Raw genomic sequence first — 17,752 nt, 5'->3', positions numbered from 1 at the left:
CTACATTCTGATGAAGGAAACCTTCCAGAACACATTTGACAAACTCTATCCCATCGAGTCCTTTTACAGTATGGGATTCCCAGTCAATATGCAAAAACTTAAAATCACCTACTATCACAATCTCATACTTTTTACAACGAGTACAACTGTTTGGCAATGCCAGGCTGCAGCCTATGTAGAGGTGAGGGTCACCCTGAAGTTCGGTGCAGCCACTACCGAGGCTGCGTGCAGAAGGCCTGCAGTCCAAGGTACTCGTGCGTGAGAGACCGGGCGCTGGGTCTTTAACACTTCGGGCGGCGGTGGTTCTCCTCTGCAGGTAGTGATAGTACAATGTGCGAAAGTTGTCAAATGCACCAGTTTAAAGACCCTGCATGCAAGGGAAGCCGTGCGTTGTTTTTCTATTTTTTTTGTATATTTTCTTACGAATATAATTTATGTTGACGTTTAAAAAGACGCTGCCGGCTCGCTATTCGTTGCTAGCAGATCACATGGGGGCGCCACCGCCATCTTTTTGACGGGCACGCTAGAACAGTACGTTTCTGGGCCCGGAGCCATTTTTGTGACGGGCAGACAGGAAGCAAAGGTGTTAGAATTTCCGTGGACCGGACCCCATTACACGGTCAGTCCGAAATTCGTGGATTCTCGCACCCTCCTCTCCTCCTTTGTCCTCCTACCCCCCCTTTCCGCTCACCCCTTCAACCCGTCTCCCACCACCTCTCCAGTTGGTCTTCCACAAGGCTCAGAAGTGGAACCTGTGTGTTTATGTATATAATCCCCCTCCACTACACGGTTTGCCCCTTGTGACCAAACTTGCTGTGTATCCAGCTCACCCATCCACCGTGTGGAGTCAGGCAGTGTTCTCTGCTCATCACTCCACCCTCCCCAGTCAAATTTGGTAGCGTTCATTGTGAGAGGCTCTGAGTACGTTATAACGATGTCTTGTTACAACTATATGGCAGCTTGGTGAGAGCCACCCTGGGGACTGTGCAGTTCTGGGAGGGATGCCTTTGCTGTATCAGGGCAAGCAGCTAGCTAGCAGGTACCATTCTTATCCTTCGGGGAGCAGGAACTTTGGTGGAAGGGTGAACTTCTGGCATTTTGGTTTGCAGCAAGGCAAAGAAGATGCTTTCATCGATCACATTCAAAATAGATATTTAATTTTATTTATTTAGAGTGCAGGACAGGCCCTTCTGGGCCACGGAGGTACACTACCAAGCAACCCTCCTAGTTAACACGAACCCAATCACTGGACCATTTACAATGACCACTTGACCTCCTGACCGTTTCGACTTTGGACTGTGGGAGGAAACTCGGGTGTTCACGGGGAGGATGTAAACTCCTTCCAGACGATGCTGGAGTTGAACTCCGAACTGTAGTAGTGTCACAGTGGTGATAGGACAGGGAACATGTTGAGGGAACTCCGCAAGTCAGACAGCGTCTATGTAGGGGAATAAACAATCAACTTTGTGGCTCAAGAGTTCCAACTTTCCTGAAACTTCTTGCAAACGTTTTATAGCAAACTGATGTGCTGAAGTTTGGACAGTGCTCCCAGGGCTTCTGTTCCCTAGGTCCTCTCTCTGAGAGAGTGCTGAAACTCGCTGTCTGATCTTTGTGGACATAGTAGTCTCTCAACCACTCTGTCTTGTTTCAGTGTAAAGATGGCTGGGCAGACCAGGTGCCCTGAGTGTGGATCCAATGCAGTGGAAGAAGACACACATTACAGCCAGAGCCACATGGTGTGTACCGAATGTGGTTTCCTGTTGACTGAGGGGCTGCTCACTACGACACGCACCGAAGAAACTTTCCTCCAAGGTAAGAGGCTTGGCTTGGAGCTGGTTACTCCAGGAGTTGATCTGCTTTCAGTGTGCATTTCGGGGCATCAAGTGTACAGTTAACGGTGGGGACCCTTTGCATCATGAACGTCAGACCAGTCTTGGAGTCTAAGGCCTTTTGGGCTGAAAGCTTTTGGCAGGATTGGAGAAGAGAAGTAGATTTAAAAGGGGGAGGGGGAGGGGAGAGAGAAACTCCAGGTGATAGGAGAAACCTGGAGGGGGAAAGATGAAGTAAAGAGCTGGTGAAAGAAACATAAGGCCATGGAAGAAAGAAAAGGGGGAGGCAATGGGCAGGGAAGGAGATGAGGTGAGAGAGGGAAAAGGGGATGGGGAATGGTGAAGGTGGGGGGGGGGGGGGGGCATTACCGGAAGTTTGAGAAAACGATGTTCTTCCATCAGGTTGGAGGCTACCCAGACAGAATATAAGGTGTTGTTCCTCCAACCTAAGTGTGGCCTCATCACAACAGTGGAGGAGGCCATGGATGGACATAGTGGAATGGGAAGTGGAATTAAAATGGGCGGCCACTGGGAGATCCTGCTTGTTCTGGCAGACGAAGTGTTCTTCCAGTCTACATCAGTCTCACCGATATATAGGAGGCCACGCCGGGAGCACCGAACACAGTATATGACCCCAACAGATTTACAGGTGAAGAGTCGCCAAGCCTGGAAGGTCTTTGCCTGGCCTGCTGAGGTCCTCTAGCATTTTGTGTGTGTTGCTTGGATTTCCAGCATCTGCAGATTTTCTCTTTTATATTCCTTGACCCAGTAATGTCTGGATTAGAGAGAAGGAAATTAAACATGCTTTCTGTTGTTACTAGCTGGGAATCCCTGAATTAGAGCAGACCTAAACTCCCTGGGCTCCTGTACCTGATCACAGTGAAGAGATTTGTGGGGTATTGAGGGTAAAGACTATCAGCCAGGACCCCGTGCCTTGTCACAGTTTATCGATCAAGTGTTCTGAACAGGAGACGCTCCCTATTCGATCTCTGTTGTTGAGTTTACTTCTTTCAATCCACAGCAGTGAACTACACCCAGAGCACAGCTGCAGCGAAGATGCCTTGTCGGAATAAAGTACAAGGTAAGATGTGGAATATCCAGCCGGTGGGGTAGTGGCATCCACACTGGACTGGCGCAATTGATCCAGGGTCCGAATCCGGCCAGCTCCTTGCACACTTTCCATCTGTGCTGGGTTGAGTGCCCAGCTAGCCACTGAACCTCGTAAAAAACACAAATGCTAAAGAAATGGCAAGGTTGCAGGCTCTGGGTATTGAGGAGTCTGATAGCTTGAGGGAAGATACTGTTACACAGTCTGGTCGTGAGAGCCGGAAAGCTTCGGTGCCTTTTCCCAGATGGCAGGAGGGAGAAGAGTTTGTATGACGGGTGCATGGGGTCCTTCATAATGGTGTTTGCTTTGCGGATGCAGCGTGTAGTGTAAATGGCCGTAATGGTGGGAAGAGAGACCCAGATGATCTTCTCAGCTGACCTCACTATCTGCTGCAATGAGATAAAGGAATGAGAAAGTGAAGAAATGCAGTTAGCTCTCAGCATGCCAGGCAGGGAATGCCATCAACATCTGTCTCTGTCACTGTTACTGCCCTAGGTATTGTGTATATTTATGTCCCAATGTGCTTTTCAATTAGCTGCATGCCTGTTCAATGATTAGAAAAGCTACTTGTATAATTCTTAAGAAAAGCCTATAGTTACTGCCTAGGTCAGGGAATTGAGCGGAGATGCTCCAGCAGTACTATCTGGCTGCTGGAAGGACTTGAATAAATGGCTATTTGGTGCACTATGTCCAGAGAAAGCTCTTCAGTCCTATCTCACATTCCAGCAGGCTTATGTCTTGTTCAAGTACTTTTAAAATGTGATGAAGACCAGTGAACCGTAGGATATAGGAGCAGAATTAGGCCATTTGCCCCATAGAGTTTCCTCCACCATTTCATCATGGCTGATCCAATTTTCCCTCCCAGCTCCAATCTCCTGCCTTCTCCCTGTATCCTTTCATGCCCTGACTAATCAAGAATCTATCAACCTCTGTCTTAAATGTGCTGAATGACTTGGCCTCCACAGCCTTCCTTGGCAATGAATTCCACAGTTTCATCACTCTTGCTAAAGAAATTCCTCCTCATCTCTGTCCTAAAGGACAGCCCTCTATTCTGAGGTTGTGTCCTCTGATCTTCAACTCCCAAAATAGGTAACATCCTCCACATCCACTCTATCGAAGCCTTTCAACATTCGATAGGTTTCAATGAGGTCACCCCTCATTCTTCTGAATTTCAGTGAATACAGGTTCAAATGCTTCCATATGACAAGCTTTTCAATTCTGGAATCATTTTCATGAACCTCCTTTTAACCCTCTCTAATGTCAGCACATCCTTTCTCAGATAAGCGGCCCAAAACTGCTCATTATACTTCAAGTGAACCGTCACTAGTGCTTTGTAAAGCCTCAATATTACATCCTTGCTTTTATATTCTAGTCCTCATGAATTGAATGCTAACATTGCATTTGCCTTCCTCATCTCTGGCTCAGCCTGCAATTTAACCTTTAAGGAATCCTGCACAAGGACTCCCAAGTCCCTCTGCACCTCAGATTTTTAAATTTCCTCTCCATTTAGAAAATAGTCAACCTTTTTATTTCTTCCACCAAAGTGCATGGCCATACACTTCCCAACACTGTATTCCATCTGCCACTTCTTTGCCCATTCTCCTAATCTGTCTAAAGTCCATCCATAGCTTCTCTACTTCCTCATAACTACCTTCCCCTCTGCCTATTGTCCGCTAACTTGGCCACAAAGCCGTCAAATCTGTCATACAAGTCATTGACATACAATGTGAAAAGAAGCAGTCCCAACAGAGACCCTTGTGGAACACCACTGATCACCATCAGCCAACCAGAAAAGGATCCCTTTATTCTCACTCTTTCCATCCTGCCAACCAGCCAATGCTTTATCCATGCTAGTATCAGTGTAACTGTTACCCAACAGGCTGGTATATGTCTAGGGGAATAAGGAGATCCAGCCACTCACCAACCCACCTTCCGTACACGCAGGTGCTGTGAGAATCGAGTTTTATACCTCACGCCTGCCAACAGTATCAGACCCACAACAAATACCATTATGACATACACTTTAAAGAGTTTACTAAAATTAAAAGAGTAGTAGGCAATACAATATATATATATAAAAGGAAAAAAACAAAAGGCGCCAACTTATCAGTCTGTTTAGTGCACTCGTTGGAGCTCAATCACCGAACCATTCGACCCCTCGTCGCTTGCCTCCGACCTCCACGTCTTCGCACCTAGGACCACGCCCGGGGGGGTCTTCCGAGCAGTGCAGCGCACGTCCACCTTCCTCGACGTCTTCCTCCCGCACTCTCCTCCCACCAAAAAACCTGCGAAAACCCCTCCCCCAAGTTCCCAGCATCACAAGACACAATAACATTCCCCATTGATTAACAAATGAATACAATTACCATATCAGCCATTCTAAAGTGAAACAACGGCGAGAGAAACACTTATCTGACAAAGAAGCATTCCTACTTGTAACAAACCAAAGAGGCCATTTTGAGTAACATACACAGGACATTGTACATTCTCTCCCCACCAGCAAATGTCATGCCCTAATGGCATTACTAGAGTTCCCCAAAGCTTCTTGCAACACACAAAACCCAACCCAGGTGCAGAAAGCAGTGACATAACTACCCAGAGCAGTAGAAATCACACTCGGTTCTCCCGGTACCACATATATCAACCGCTCCGTGGGGCGCCTAATCCTCTGAGATCTCCATACCCCTTCTGCCCCACTGGGCTCCCTCGTCACCTGCGAACCCACTGTGTCGGACACCCCAGGTCTACCTGACAGACCCGCACCCCCTTCCTCACAGGGGTCCTCCCTCACCTGAGATCTCTCCGGCTCACGCTCGGGTTCCACCCTCTCTCCCACCAATGTAGGCTGCCTCTCCATCTGACCCTCAAGACCTTCCCTCCTCTCACCCAATTCAGTATGGGAAGGGCCAGGAGCCTCCTCTCCTGGTACTGGAGCACCAGCGAATGGGAACAGGGCCCACTCATCTCAGTCGTCCTCCTCTGAATCGGTAGCCATTCCTGGGTGAGGGACCCGTCCCCGCTCTTCAGCAGCGGGCTCTACCCGTTCTCCGTGCCCTCGCAGAGTCCTTGTACTGGGCGTAACCTCCCACTCGGGCTCCTTATCCACCTGCACCGCTTGACCCAGTGGCAGCAGGTGATTCCTATGGAGTACCTTGATAGGCCCTTTTCCATCCTCAGGTTTCACCTGGTAAACGGGCAGGTTCGGCATCTGGCTCTCTATTACATAGGGGCTGGCCGCCCATCAATCTGCCAACTTGTGCTTACCAGGGAGTCCCAAATTCCGTAAAAGGACCCGGTCGCCCGGTAATAATTGTACAAACTTCACCTTTCGATCATACCGCATCTTATTCTTCTGATTTTGTTTGGTAGCCGCCGCCTCGGCCAACTCGTACGCCCGCTGTAACTCCCTCTTCATGTTGGACACGTACTTTAGATGGGACTTCCCAGGAAATTCACCCACTCCACCTCCAAAACACACGTCAATGGGCAACCTCGCTTCCCGCCCGAACATCAGATAATAGGGCTAATACCCTGTAGCATCATTGCGAGTACAATTGTAACAGTGAACCAATTGTCCAATATGACGACTCCACCTGCTTTTCTGCCCAATCTCCAGCGTCCCGAGCATATCCAACAGGGTCCGGTTGAATCTCTCTGGCTGAGGATCTCCCTGTGGGTGGTAAGGGGTAGTCCTGGATTTCTCAACCCCAAGCATAGTCAGTAATTCCTGGATAAGGCGGCTCTCCAAGTCCCGCCCCTGATCACTATGGATTCGCCTGGGAAGGCCGTAATGCACAAAATACTTCTCCCATAACACCTTCGCCACTTTCGTTGCCTTCTGATCCTTGGTGGGAAATGCCTGAGCATAGCGAGTGTAATGATCGGTGATGACTAAGACATTCGCGGTGTTGCTGGTGTCAGGCTCAATCGACAGGAAATCCATACATACCAGGTCCAGAGGTTCCGCACTCTGCAAGTGCGACAGTGGAGCCGCCAACGCTGGCAGGGTCTTCCTCTGGATGCAACGACGGCATCCCCTACAGTATTCTTCGACGTCCCCCCTCATCCGGGGCCAGTAGAACTGGCCTTTGAGTAATCCATAGGTCTTTTCCACCCCCAAGTGTCCAGAATCATCATGTAAGGCCTGGAGTACAGCCTGCCGATACTCCTTGGGCAGGACCAGTTGCCAACAGCGGGTTTGGTCCGGAGGCGTCGTTACTTGGTACAAGATTTTGTTCTTTAACTTCAACCGAGACCACTCCTTCAACAACAGAGGCACGCATGGGTGTTTCGCCTTCTCAGCCAACGCCCCATCCCCCTTCTCGACCGCTCTCCACACTCTGCCAATGCCCGGGTCATTTTGCTGAGCAGTTGCCACTTCCCCCGGACTCAGTTCCGGCAACTGTTTAGTCCCCAGTGCGGTCAGGTCACAGTAAACTAGGGGTATAGCGTCGTCAAAAACCCCCAAATGGTCCACGGCTCGTTCCAGCCTCCCTCTTCCCGCGGCCTTCACGGTGATAGCAAACTGACACATCGCCTTCACTCCAGGGGCAGGGACACTCTCCCACTCCTTGTCCCTCTCCTCCTCCCCCGGCTCCCAACGAGACAATGCATCCGCATCGACATTCTTGCTTCTGGGGCGGTACCTCAGGCTGAAATCATATACTGACAAGGCCGCCAGCCACAGATGTCCTGTGGCATCCAGCTTCGCCGAAGTCAAAATATAAGTGAGAGGATTGTTATCCGTTCTCACCTCAAACTTGGCTCCGTACAGGTAATCGCCCAGCTTGTCCACCACCGCCCACTTCAGCGCCAGGAACTCCAACTTGTGAGTGGGATAGTTTCTCTCCGATGGCGACAAGCTTCGGCTGACAAAGGCTACCGGCCTCAATGCTTTGCCATGCTCCTGGTACAGAACAGCCCCGAGACCCTCTCGGCTGGCATCCGTGTGCAGCACAAATGGCTTCTGGGGATCGGCAAAAGCCAACACCGGGGCCTGGGTCAGTGCCCTTTTCAAAGATCGGAACGCCTCTTCACATTGATCATCCCATCTCGAGCCAAAAGGTTCCGCCGGGTTCCAGTATCCTCCATCGTCCTGCCTCTGGTCCTCCATCCTCTTCTTTCCCACCGGGGGATAGCCACACAACAGCTGAGTCAACGGGTGACACACTTTGGTGTATCCTTTCACAAATCGCCGGTAATACCCACAGAACCCCAAAAATGAGCGCAGAGCACCCACTTTCTGGGGTCTCGGCCAGGTGGTCACGGCCTCTGTCTTTGTTGGATCAGTAGCCATTCCCTCTCGCGAAATGATATGGCCAATGTAGTTAACCGATGACTTGCAGAACTGGCATTTGTCCAGGGAAAGCTTCAACCCTTCTTCATTAAGCCGGCCCAACACCTTCAACAGCCTCTCCTCATGTTCCTCCAAAGTCGATCCAAACACTATCAAATCGTCCAGGTACACCAGCACCTCCAACAGATTCATATCCCCCACAGTTCTCTCCATGAGCCTCTGGAAGGTGGCTGGGGACCACGACCCTTGGGACAGTATATTGATCAGGGACAGTTCGCCGATTCAACGTCCTGTAGTCAACACACATGCGCACTCGCCCATTCTTCTTCCGTGCCACCATTATTGGGGACGCATAAGGACTTCGAGACTCAGCTATGATTCCGGCCTCCTTCAACTTGCACAAGTGCTGTCGCACGTCCTCAACATCTGCTGGAGCCAGCCGCCGGGATCTCTCTCGGAACGGGGTGTCCTCCGTCACCCGGATGGTGTGGCGAGTGCTTTTGGCGCAGCCAACATCAAACTCGCCCCAAGAAAAAACAGTTTCCATCTTCAGCATCTTCTCCACTAGCCGGTGTTTCCACTCCGGCAACACAGGGGAATCCCTGAAGTTAAAGGCTTCAGCAGTCAGCTCCCTTCGATGCTCTGATCCCTCCCCGTTAGGGGTCCTCACTGGTGCGCTAGACATAACCGTCACCGGGAACAGATGTGCCAACGGCATTCCCCTCTTAAAGGTGATTTCTCTTGCCATGGTGTTCCTGACACTTACAGCTATACGCCTTGCATGTACCACCCCTGGTCTCTGCACTTCGGGCCTCACCAGCGCCCCCGCCGGAAATCGTGTCTCCCCTTCAAGATTGTCTGGGGTGTCTACTAACAGGGCTTCTCCCGTCGGCACTCCTGGGAATCTGGGGGTCTCCATCACTGGTGCTACCTCCCCTGGTCGGATCACCTTGGGCCTCGCCTGTGTACACCACACCGTCCCTCGTTTACACTCCAGGTCCAGCCCTTGGGAGGCAATCCCTTCTGCGAACACTGCTCGAAACATTGGATGCACCGAGAGGGTCTCCAGAAAGTCTTCCCCACCTTTCTCCTTACAAGCTCCCAGGAGCCGTCGCACAACTGGGGAGTTAGTCCCCACCAGAAGGGCAGCACCACCGGTTTCCACCGGGTCAGGACACACCAACACCAACGTCTCAATAGCTTCCGACACTCCCACATCGGCCTCTGAGAACTCCAATCTCACCGATAGGTACCCATCATATGGGTAGTCACCCTCGCTCACACCCCAAATCTGCAGGGCGTCAAATGGGGTTACGGGCAAATGCTTTAGATATTGATTGTAGAAAGACCGTTACAATAAGGTCACCTGCGATCCCGTATTAAGAACGGCTTCTGCGTAAATTCCCTCTATCCGTAGACCCACACTGGCACGGGGTCCTACCAGCCCATCCGGAATAGAGGCGTGGGCACCCGGTGGTCTTCCAGCTGATCTCTGGGAACGTGTTCCTCCAGAGGCTCCAGTCCGTTCCCTCACTGAGCCTCTCCTAAGTTTCCCGACACCTCTCCCTTTTTAGTCATAGGGGGGCTTGTCCTCCGCGGGACTCCTTGTCTCTCACAATCCCACCTAAAGTGTCCCTCCTCTCCACAGCTATAGCACACCCTTGACCTTCCACAGTCCCGCCTGAAATGCCCCTCTTTCCCACAGTTAAAGCACACGCTGCCTGCCACCCCTCCTCTCCCAGGACGGCTCCTGCTCCCAATCCACTGCACTGATTGCCCCTGAGAGTAGGTACCTCCCCTGACCCTCCCCTCCAAAGGGGGTTCCCTACTCCCCGGAGGACTGTCATTCCTCCACCCAGCCACCACTTCCTGTATCGCTCCCGTAGGCCCGTGCCCCTTTTCCGCCCCAACACTCTCTCTTCCTCTCGCACCTCTCTAATCAGTTGCCCGAAGGATGGAGGGGGACGTTTCCTATAAGCCTGCCGGATAGTCCACGCCACCTTGTCCTCCTCCAGAGAGCCACTGAATAGCTGACTCATCTTCACGCTAGCCACGTCAGTCGCCTTCACTACCCCCCGGCGCCGCAGCCCCGAGAGCATCCCCTCCATCCGAAATATGTACTCGGAGAGCTTTTCCCCTCTCCGTTGTTCCAGGCATTGGAACTCTGCCAAAAGTAGCCAGGGTTCCCCTGACAACCCAAACGCTCCCTCCAAAACTAGGCATTCCTCCACTGAGGCTCCAGGCTTCTCAGCTTTCAACTCCCGGACGGTTTTGGCTGCTAAACCCCTCAAACTTCCCACCAATCGCTGCCTCTTCTCCTCCTCTGAGCCTGGCCCCTCCTCTAACATCAAAGACGTATGCTCGATCCAGGTCTCATAGTCCACCTCCCCATCCGGAGTAGGCTTGGCTCCGGAGAACACCCCCAGCTTCAGCCGTGGCCTCTCGGCCACTCCCACCAGGGAATTAAGTGCGGCTGCCAGCTCCGAGGCTTCCACCCTATCTGGGGAGCGGGGCTTAGTCACGACTCCCTCCTCCCACCTCCCTTTACTAGTACCGGGCACCTCTCTGGGGTCCACCTCTAGCTCTGATTCCTCCTCTGATGTCTCCTCAGCCTCATCCTTGTAGAAGTGGAGCCCCCACGGCCCCTCCTCCCCTGGTACACTGACCGTCGCCGGCAGTTCCACCGTCCTGACTTCAGCACTCGTACGAACCAACACCCAGTTAGACTCTACCTCTTTACCACACCGTCTAGCTACAAATTCTACCTGCCCAATACCCTTCACTGAACTTAAACCCCTCACTATCGCGTCTCCCGAAACTCAAAAATCCACTCCGCTCACTACGCATGTGTACTGTACTGGTACATCTTCAAACTGGCACCAACAAACAAACTTATCTCTGTCCATCTCCGCTCTGCTGCCTGCGCGATTCCACAGCCCCTGACAATCCAGACCGGGACAAGCACCCCACAAATGTAACCCTTACCCAATAGGCTGGTATATGTCTAGGGGAATAAGGAGATCCAGCCACTCACCAACCCACCTCCCGTTCACGCAGGTGCTGTGAGAATCGAGTTTTATGCCTCGCGCCCGCCAACAGTATCAAACCCACAACAAACACCGTTATGACATACACTTTAAAGAGTTTACTAAAATTAAAAGAGTAGTAGGCAATACAATATATATATATATATAAGGAAAAAAACAAAAGGCTCCAACTTATCAAAGTTCAGTCTGTTTGGTGCACTCGTGGAGCTCAATCAACGAACCATTCGACCCCTCGTCGCTTGCCTCCGACCTCTTCGTCTTCGCACCTAGGACCACGCCCGGGGGGGTCTTCCGAGCAGTGCAGCACACGTCCACCTTCCTCGACGTTTTCCTCCCGCACTCTCCTCCCACCAAAAAACCTGCGAAAACCCCTCCCCCAAGTTCCCAGCATCACAAGACACAATAACATTCCCCATTGATTAACAAATGAATACAATTACCATATCAGCCATTCTAAACTGAAACAACGGCGAGAGAAACACTTATCCGACAAAGAAGCATTCCTACTTGTAACAAACCAAAGAGGCCATTTTGAGTAACATACACAGGACATTGTACATCAGTATGGGGAAAGAGCTGCCGTAGAAGAGGTAATTGTACCTGCTTCTACAACGTTTAAAAGATATTTGGACAGATACATAGATAGGTGAAGTTTAGAGGGAAACAGACCAATGGAACTAGCTCAGGGTGACATAGACGAATTGGGCAAAATGGCTGTATCACTCTATTAACTGCTCTAGCCCTGCACACCACATCTTCCCACTGCACACATGCGTACACAGAAACACGTATTATGTTTTATTGGCCTGAGAAGTGACTATCTCAGTTTTTGGGTTAATGTATTGAGTCTGGGCATTGTTGTTAGCACTTGAAGCATTTATCTTCCGCTGTGATTGTCTTGGGCCGTGTTTGTCTTTAGGTATGAGGCGGGTCCGTGACCTGTGCCAAATTCTCCGTCTGCGTCCAGTTGTACAGGACACAGCCATGGAGCTTTATGTCCGAGCCTATGACCACGATGAGTTCCTGCATGTCACTCTGGAGAAGAAAGAGGCTTTGGTGGGCTGCTGTATTCACATCGCTTGTCGACAGCATAACTGGCCTCTGACCATGGGCACCCTGTATTCTCTCCTCCATGTGGAAGCCACCCTCTTCTCGACTGTCTACCTGCAGTTGGTGAAGGAACTGCAGCTGGATATTCCCACTCTCAGTCTGAAGGATTTGGTGACGACTCACTGCAATGGGTTAGTAAATCCTCTCACTCTGTCATCCCATCTGAACTCCCACTTACAGTGTGAATTAACCTACATGTGGATGGGTACAGATTCACTGGTTTTGTGCTCTGCATTCAGAGCAGGCTCATTGGCACACAGAATAGTGAAGTCAGAGCCACCGTATACTGCACTGTGTGTAAAATACAGTCATTCAGAAATGAATCCTTTTCAGCTCATTACCAACTTTGGTTGCTCTGGACCCGCAATTGAGGTGATATAACATGAAAATTTCAAATGGTCGGTCTAGACCCCTCAACTCTCATCCAATTGTTGTGCTCTAGTTGGCACTCAACCTGTCTTTACAGGGGTCATGAAAATCTGGATGAAAGTCCAGGCCAACTGAATGGTGGTGTTGTGGGAAGGGGAGGAAATTCTTTCCCACCATAGTTTACCCAATGCCAAACTATTGGATTTATTTCAAGATTGCACAGGCCAATAATTTCTTAGAGGACTACATTAGAGCATTGTAAATAGGGAAGGAACAGAGACTAGCTGGGTCAAAAAAAGCTATGTGGGAGCGGAGGATGTGTGTTTGGGTTGTTAGAGTCATAGGGAGCATGGGGTCTGTTCTCACCATCAAACACCTGTTGTTCACATTAATCCTACCCTTATCCAAAACGTTTAAACTCCACAGACAGAGCACCTGAGGCTGGGATTGAGGGCCGAAGCTGGGAGGCAGCAGCTCTCCCGGCTGCATTACTGAACCATCATTAATGAGTACCCTGAAAGTGTCTTTATAATAGAGGCAAACACCAACAATTTTGTGGTTAAACAGAAAGCGTATGGGAATAGGATAGACAAAGTGATTTTCAAGTCAAGTATCTCTAAAAGTAGATAAATTCCCAGGACTAATTTAACATCCCAGTTGATTAAAAGCATAATGGAGTGAACTACAAAGGCTTTGACTATTACTTGTCCATCTTCATCCATGCAAGTATCTTTCCTGTAATACCATGGGCTCTTAACTAGTTTAGTAGCCTCATGTGTGGCACCTTGTCAAAGGCTTTCTGAAAATCCCAAGTACACGACATCAACCGATTCTCCTTTGATTGCTATTTCTTCAAAGAACTCCACCAGACTTGTCAGGCAAGATCTTCCATTGAGGAAACCATGCTGACTATGGCCTGTTTTATCATTTGCCTCCAAGTACCCCAAAACTACATCCTTAACAAGCGACTCCAACACCTTCTAAACCACTGAGTTTAGACTAACTGGCCTACAATTTCCTTTTTTTTCTCCCTCTCTCCCTTCTTGAAGAATGGAGTGGCATTTGCAATTTTCCAGTCTCCCAGAACCATTCCAGGAATACTAATGCCTCCACAATCTCTTCAGCCACCTCTTTCAGACCCTGAACCATCTCCCTAGCTATGCAACTTCACACTTGTCTGACCCCCGACACTCTGACATCTTCACCATCCGGCCAGTGCCTTCCACAGTGAAGAATGATGCAAAATACCTATTCAGATTGTCCACCATTTCCTTGTCCCCCATTACTGCCTCTCCAGCATTGTTTTCCAAGAGTCCGATATCCACTCTCACCTTTCTTTTACACCTTATGTATCCGAAGAAACTTTTGATATCCTCTATTATTGGCTAGTTTACTTTTGTATTCCATCTTTTCCTTAACGACTCTTTTAGTTGCCTTCTGTTGGTTTTTTAAAAGCTTCACATCCTCTAACTTCCCACTAATTTTTGCTTTATCATATTTTTTGCTTTTTTGCTTTTATGTTGGCTTTGACTTCTCTTGTTAGTCATGGTTGTTTCATCTTGCCTTCAGAATACTTCTTCCCCTTTGGGATTTATATATCCTGTGCATCTGAATTGCTTCCAGAAATTCCAGCCATTACTGCTCTGCCGTCATCCCTGCCAGTGTTCTCTTCCAATTAATTTTTGGCCAGCTCCTCTCTCATGGCTTTGTAATTCCCTTTACTCCACCATAATACTGACACATCTGACTTTAGCTTCCCCTTCTCAAACTTCATGGTGAATTCAGTCATATTCTGAACACTTGCCTCTGAGGGTCCTTTTACCTTAAGCACTCCAATCAATTCTGGTTCATTGCACAGCATCGAATCCAGAATAGCTGATCCCCTAGTGGGCTCAACCATGAGCTGCTCTAAAAAGCCATCTCACAGGCATGCTACAAATTCCCCCTCTTGGGATCCAGCACCAACCTGATTTTCCCAATCTACCCGCATATTGAAATCCCCCATGATTACTGTAACATTGTCCTTTTGTCATGCATTTTCTGTCTCCCGTTGTAATTTGTAGACCACATTCTTACTACTGTTTTGGGGTCTGGTATATAACTCCAAACAGGGTCTTTTTATCTATGCAGTTTGTTAGCTCTACCCACAACAAATCAACATCTTCCAACCCTATGTCACCTCTTTTTAAGGATTTGATTTTTTTTTTACCAACAGAGCCACATCACCCTCTTTGCTTGCCTGCCTTTCCTTTCGATACATTAACCTCCCAGCTATAATCTTCTTTCAGCCATGATTCGGTGATGCCCACAACACCATACATACCAATCTGTAACAAGATCATCTACCTTTTCCTGTTTTCTACATGTGTATTCAAATGTAACACCTTCATTCCTGTATTCACCCTTTTCAACTTTGTTCACCTTTTACATTGCAACTCAAGCTGTTGACTGCAGTTTTGCCCTATCCTCAGCCTCTCCTTGCTAGGAGTCTCACTACACACTGCCTCTGTTTGTAAACCAACTTCTTCATACTCAGCACTATCACTCCAGTTTCCAAACCCCTGCCAAATTAGTTTAAACCCTCCTGAACAGCTCTATGAAAATGGCCTGCAAGGATATTGGACCCCCTTGGGTTCAGGTGTAACCCATCCCTTTTGTCCAGGTCATACCTTCCCCAGAAGTGATCTCAATGATCCATCGACCTCTGCATTAGTTATTCAGCCACACATTTACCTGCTAAATCATCCTATTCTTATCCACACTGGAGCGTGGCACAGGCAGCGATCCAGAGATTACTACCCTACCGCATCTGCTCTCAGGATGAGGCTTTTCATTCCCGGACGAAGGAGATGTCTTCCTTTTTTAAAGAAAGGGGCTTCCCTTCCTCCTCCATCAACTCTGCTCTCAAACGCTTCTCTCCCATTTCACGCACATCTGCTCTCACCCCATCCTCCTGCCACCCCACTCGGGATAGGGTTCCCCTTGTCCTCACCTACCACCCCACCAGCCTTCGGGTCCAACATAGAATTCTCTGTAACTTCCGCCACTTCCAATAGGATCCCGCTACCAAGCACATCTTTCCCTCCCCACCTTCTGCTTTCCGCAGGGATGGCTCCCTACTTGTCCATTCATCCCCCCCCATCCCTTCCCACCGATCTCGTTCCTGGCACTTTTCCTTGTAAGCGGAACAAGTGCTACACCTGCCCTTACACTTCCTCCCTCACCACCATTCAGGGCCCCAGACGGTCCTTCCAGGTGAGGCGACACTTCACCTGTGAGTCGGCTGGTGTGGTATACTGTGTCTGGTGCTCCCAGTGTGGCCTTTTATATATTGGTGAGACCCGACGCAGACTGGGAGACCGTTTCGCTGAACACCTACGCTCGGTCCACCAGAGAAAGCAGGATCTCCCAGTGGCCACACATTTTAATTCCACATCCCATTCCCATTCTGATATGTCTATCCATGGCCTCTTCTACTGTTGCAATGAGGCTACATTCAGGTTGGAGGAACACCACCTTGTATTCTGTCTGGGTGGTGTCAACCTGTTGGCATGAACATTGATATCTCTAAATTCCGTTAATGCCCCTCCTCCCCTTCTTACCCCATCCTGGATTTATTTATTATTTCTCCCTTTTTTCCTCTTCTTTTCTCTCTCTCTCTGCCCATCACTCTGCCTGTTCTCCATCTGCCCCTGGTGCTCTCCTCCCCCTTTCTTTCACCCTAGGCCTCCTGCCCCATGATTCTTTCCCTTCTCCAGCTCTGTCTCCCTTTTGCCATCACCTTTCCAGCTTTTAGCTTCACCTCCTGTCTTCTCCTATCCTTTCGCATCCCCCCCCCCCACTTTCAAATCTCTTACTATCTCTTCTTTCAGTTAGTCCTTACGAAGGGTCTCAGCCCTAAATGTCGACTGTACTTCTTCCTATAGATGCTGCCTGGCCTGTTGTGTTTCACTAGCATTTTGTGTGTGTTACTACCCTGGAGGTTCTGTTTTCCAGCTTTCTACCTAGCTCCCTAAAATTTCTCTTCAGGACCTCGTCTGCATGTCATTGGTGCCAATATACTTCTGGCTGCTCACCCTCGCCTTTGCGAATGCCAAGGGCCCAAAGTAGTGACAGATCAGCATACAGGAGGGAGATTGAAATTCTGGCTGAGTGGTGCCACAACCACCACCTCTTGTTCAATGTCAGCAAGACCAAGGGGCTGATTATTGAGTTCAGGAGGAGGAAACCAGAGGTCCATGAGCCAGTCCTCATCAGGGGATCAGATTGGAGATGGTCAGCAGTTATAAATTCAAAGGATTCAAAGTACATTTATTTTCAAATTCAAAGGAAAACGTCAACCCCCTCCACCCCCATGCAAAAGAACCAAATCGTGCAAATGGCAACAAGAACATCAATCCCCTTTACTCTGCACCAGCCCCCACACTGTTATCATTTCAGAGGACCTGCACCAGGCCCAGCAAAATGGATCTCAGGGTTGTATATGGTGTCATATATATGTACTTAGGTAATAAATTTACTTTGAAGTTTGGGGGGGGGGGGGGGGACATTTCCTTGGAGGCAGAAGTTCCGTGGGTGACTCCTAAATGACATAGGTATGAAAAGTGAGGAGGTCGGGGGCTAGGTAGAAAACTGAAAAGCAGGACCTTCAGGGTAGCTATTTCTGGACTGGTGGGGGTAAGAATAGAATGAGTTGTCAGACAAATGAGTGGTTTAGAAACTGGTGTACGGGGCTGGGTGTCATATTTTTGGATCACTGGGATCTCTTCTGGGGAAGGTATGACCTGTAGAAAAAGGACAGGTCATACCTGAACCCAAGGGGGATCTGATATCCTTGCTGGCAGGTTTGCTGGAGCTGCTGGGGAGGATTTCAGCTAATTTGGCAGGAGGATGGGAACCGGAGTGATAGGGCTGAGGATGGGACAGTTGGTTTTCAAGCAAAGGCAGTGTGTAGTGAGACTGTCAGGGAGGACAGGCAATGATAGGGCATAAT

At 49.5% G+C, this 17,752-nt stretch overlaps 1 protein-coding gene across 7 annotated transcripts in view; it reads left to right on the top strand.

Annotated features, from left to right (window-relative positions):
* The window catches only part of LOC132392949 (transcription factor IIIB 50 kDa subunit-like), a 48,984-nt gene that overhangs the window by 10,626 nt on the left and 20,606 nt on the right, over nucleotides 1-17,752 (top strand). The window contains exons 1-4 of one of the 7 annotated variants that reach the window (XM_059967615.1): nucleotides 17-248; nucleotides 1,652-1,812; nucleotides 2,851-2,910; nucleotides 12,200-12,521. In XM_059967615.1, the coding sequence (XP_059823598.1) occupies nucleotides 157-248; nucleotides 1,652-1,812; nucleotides 2,851-2,910; nucleotides 12,200-12,521 (635 nt within the window). In that variant the 5' untranslated portion in view covers nucleotides 17-156. Of the gene's footprint in view, nucleotides 1-16; nucleotides 317-500; nucleotides 620-736; nucleotides 755-797; nucleotides 922-1,651; nucleotides 1,813-2,850; nucleotides 2,911-12,199; nucleotides 12,522-17,752 lie in introns of those variants that run through there. The other 6 variants (XM_059967582.1, XM_059967563.1, XM_059967573.1 and 3 more) reach the window with 6 other exon arrangements.

Source organism: Hypanus sabinus, chromosome 1 (genome assembly GCF_030144855.1).
Source record: "Hypanus sabinus isolate sHypSab1 chromosome 1, sHypSab1.hap1, whole genome shotgun sequence".
Taxonomy (NCBI): domain Eukaryota; kingdom Metazoa; phylum Chordata; class Chondrichthyes; order Myliobatiformes; family Dasyatidae; genus Hypanus; species Hypanus sabinus.
This window is presented reverse-complemented; position numbering and strand designations above follow the sequence as displayed.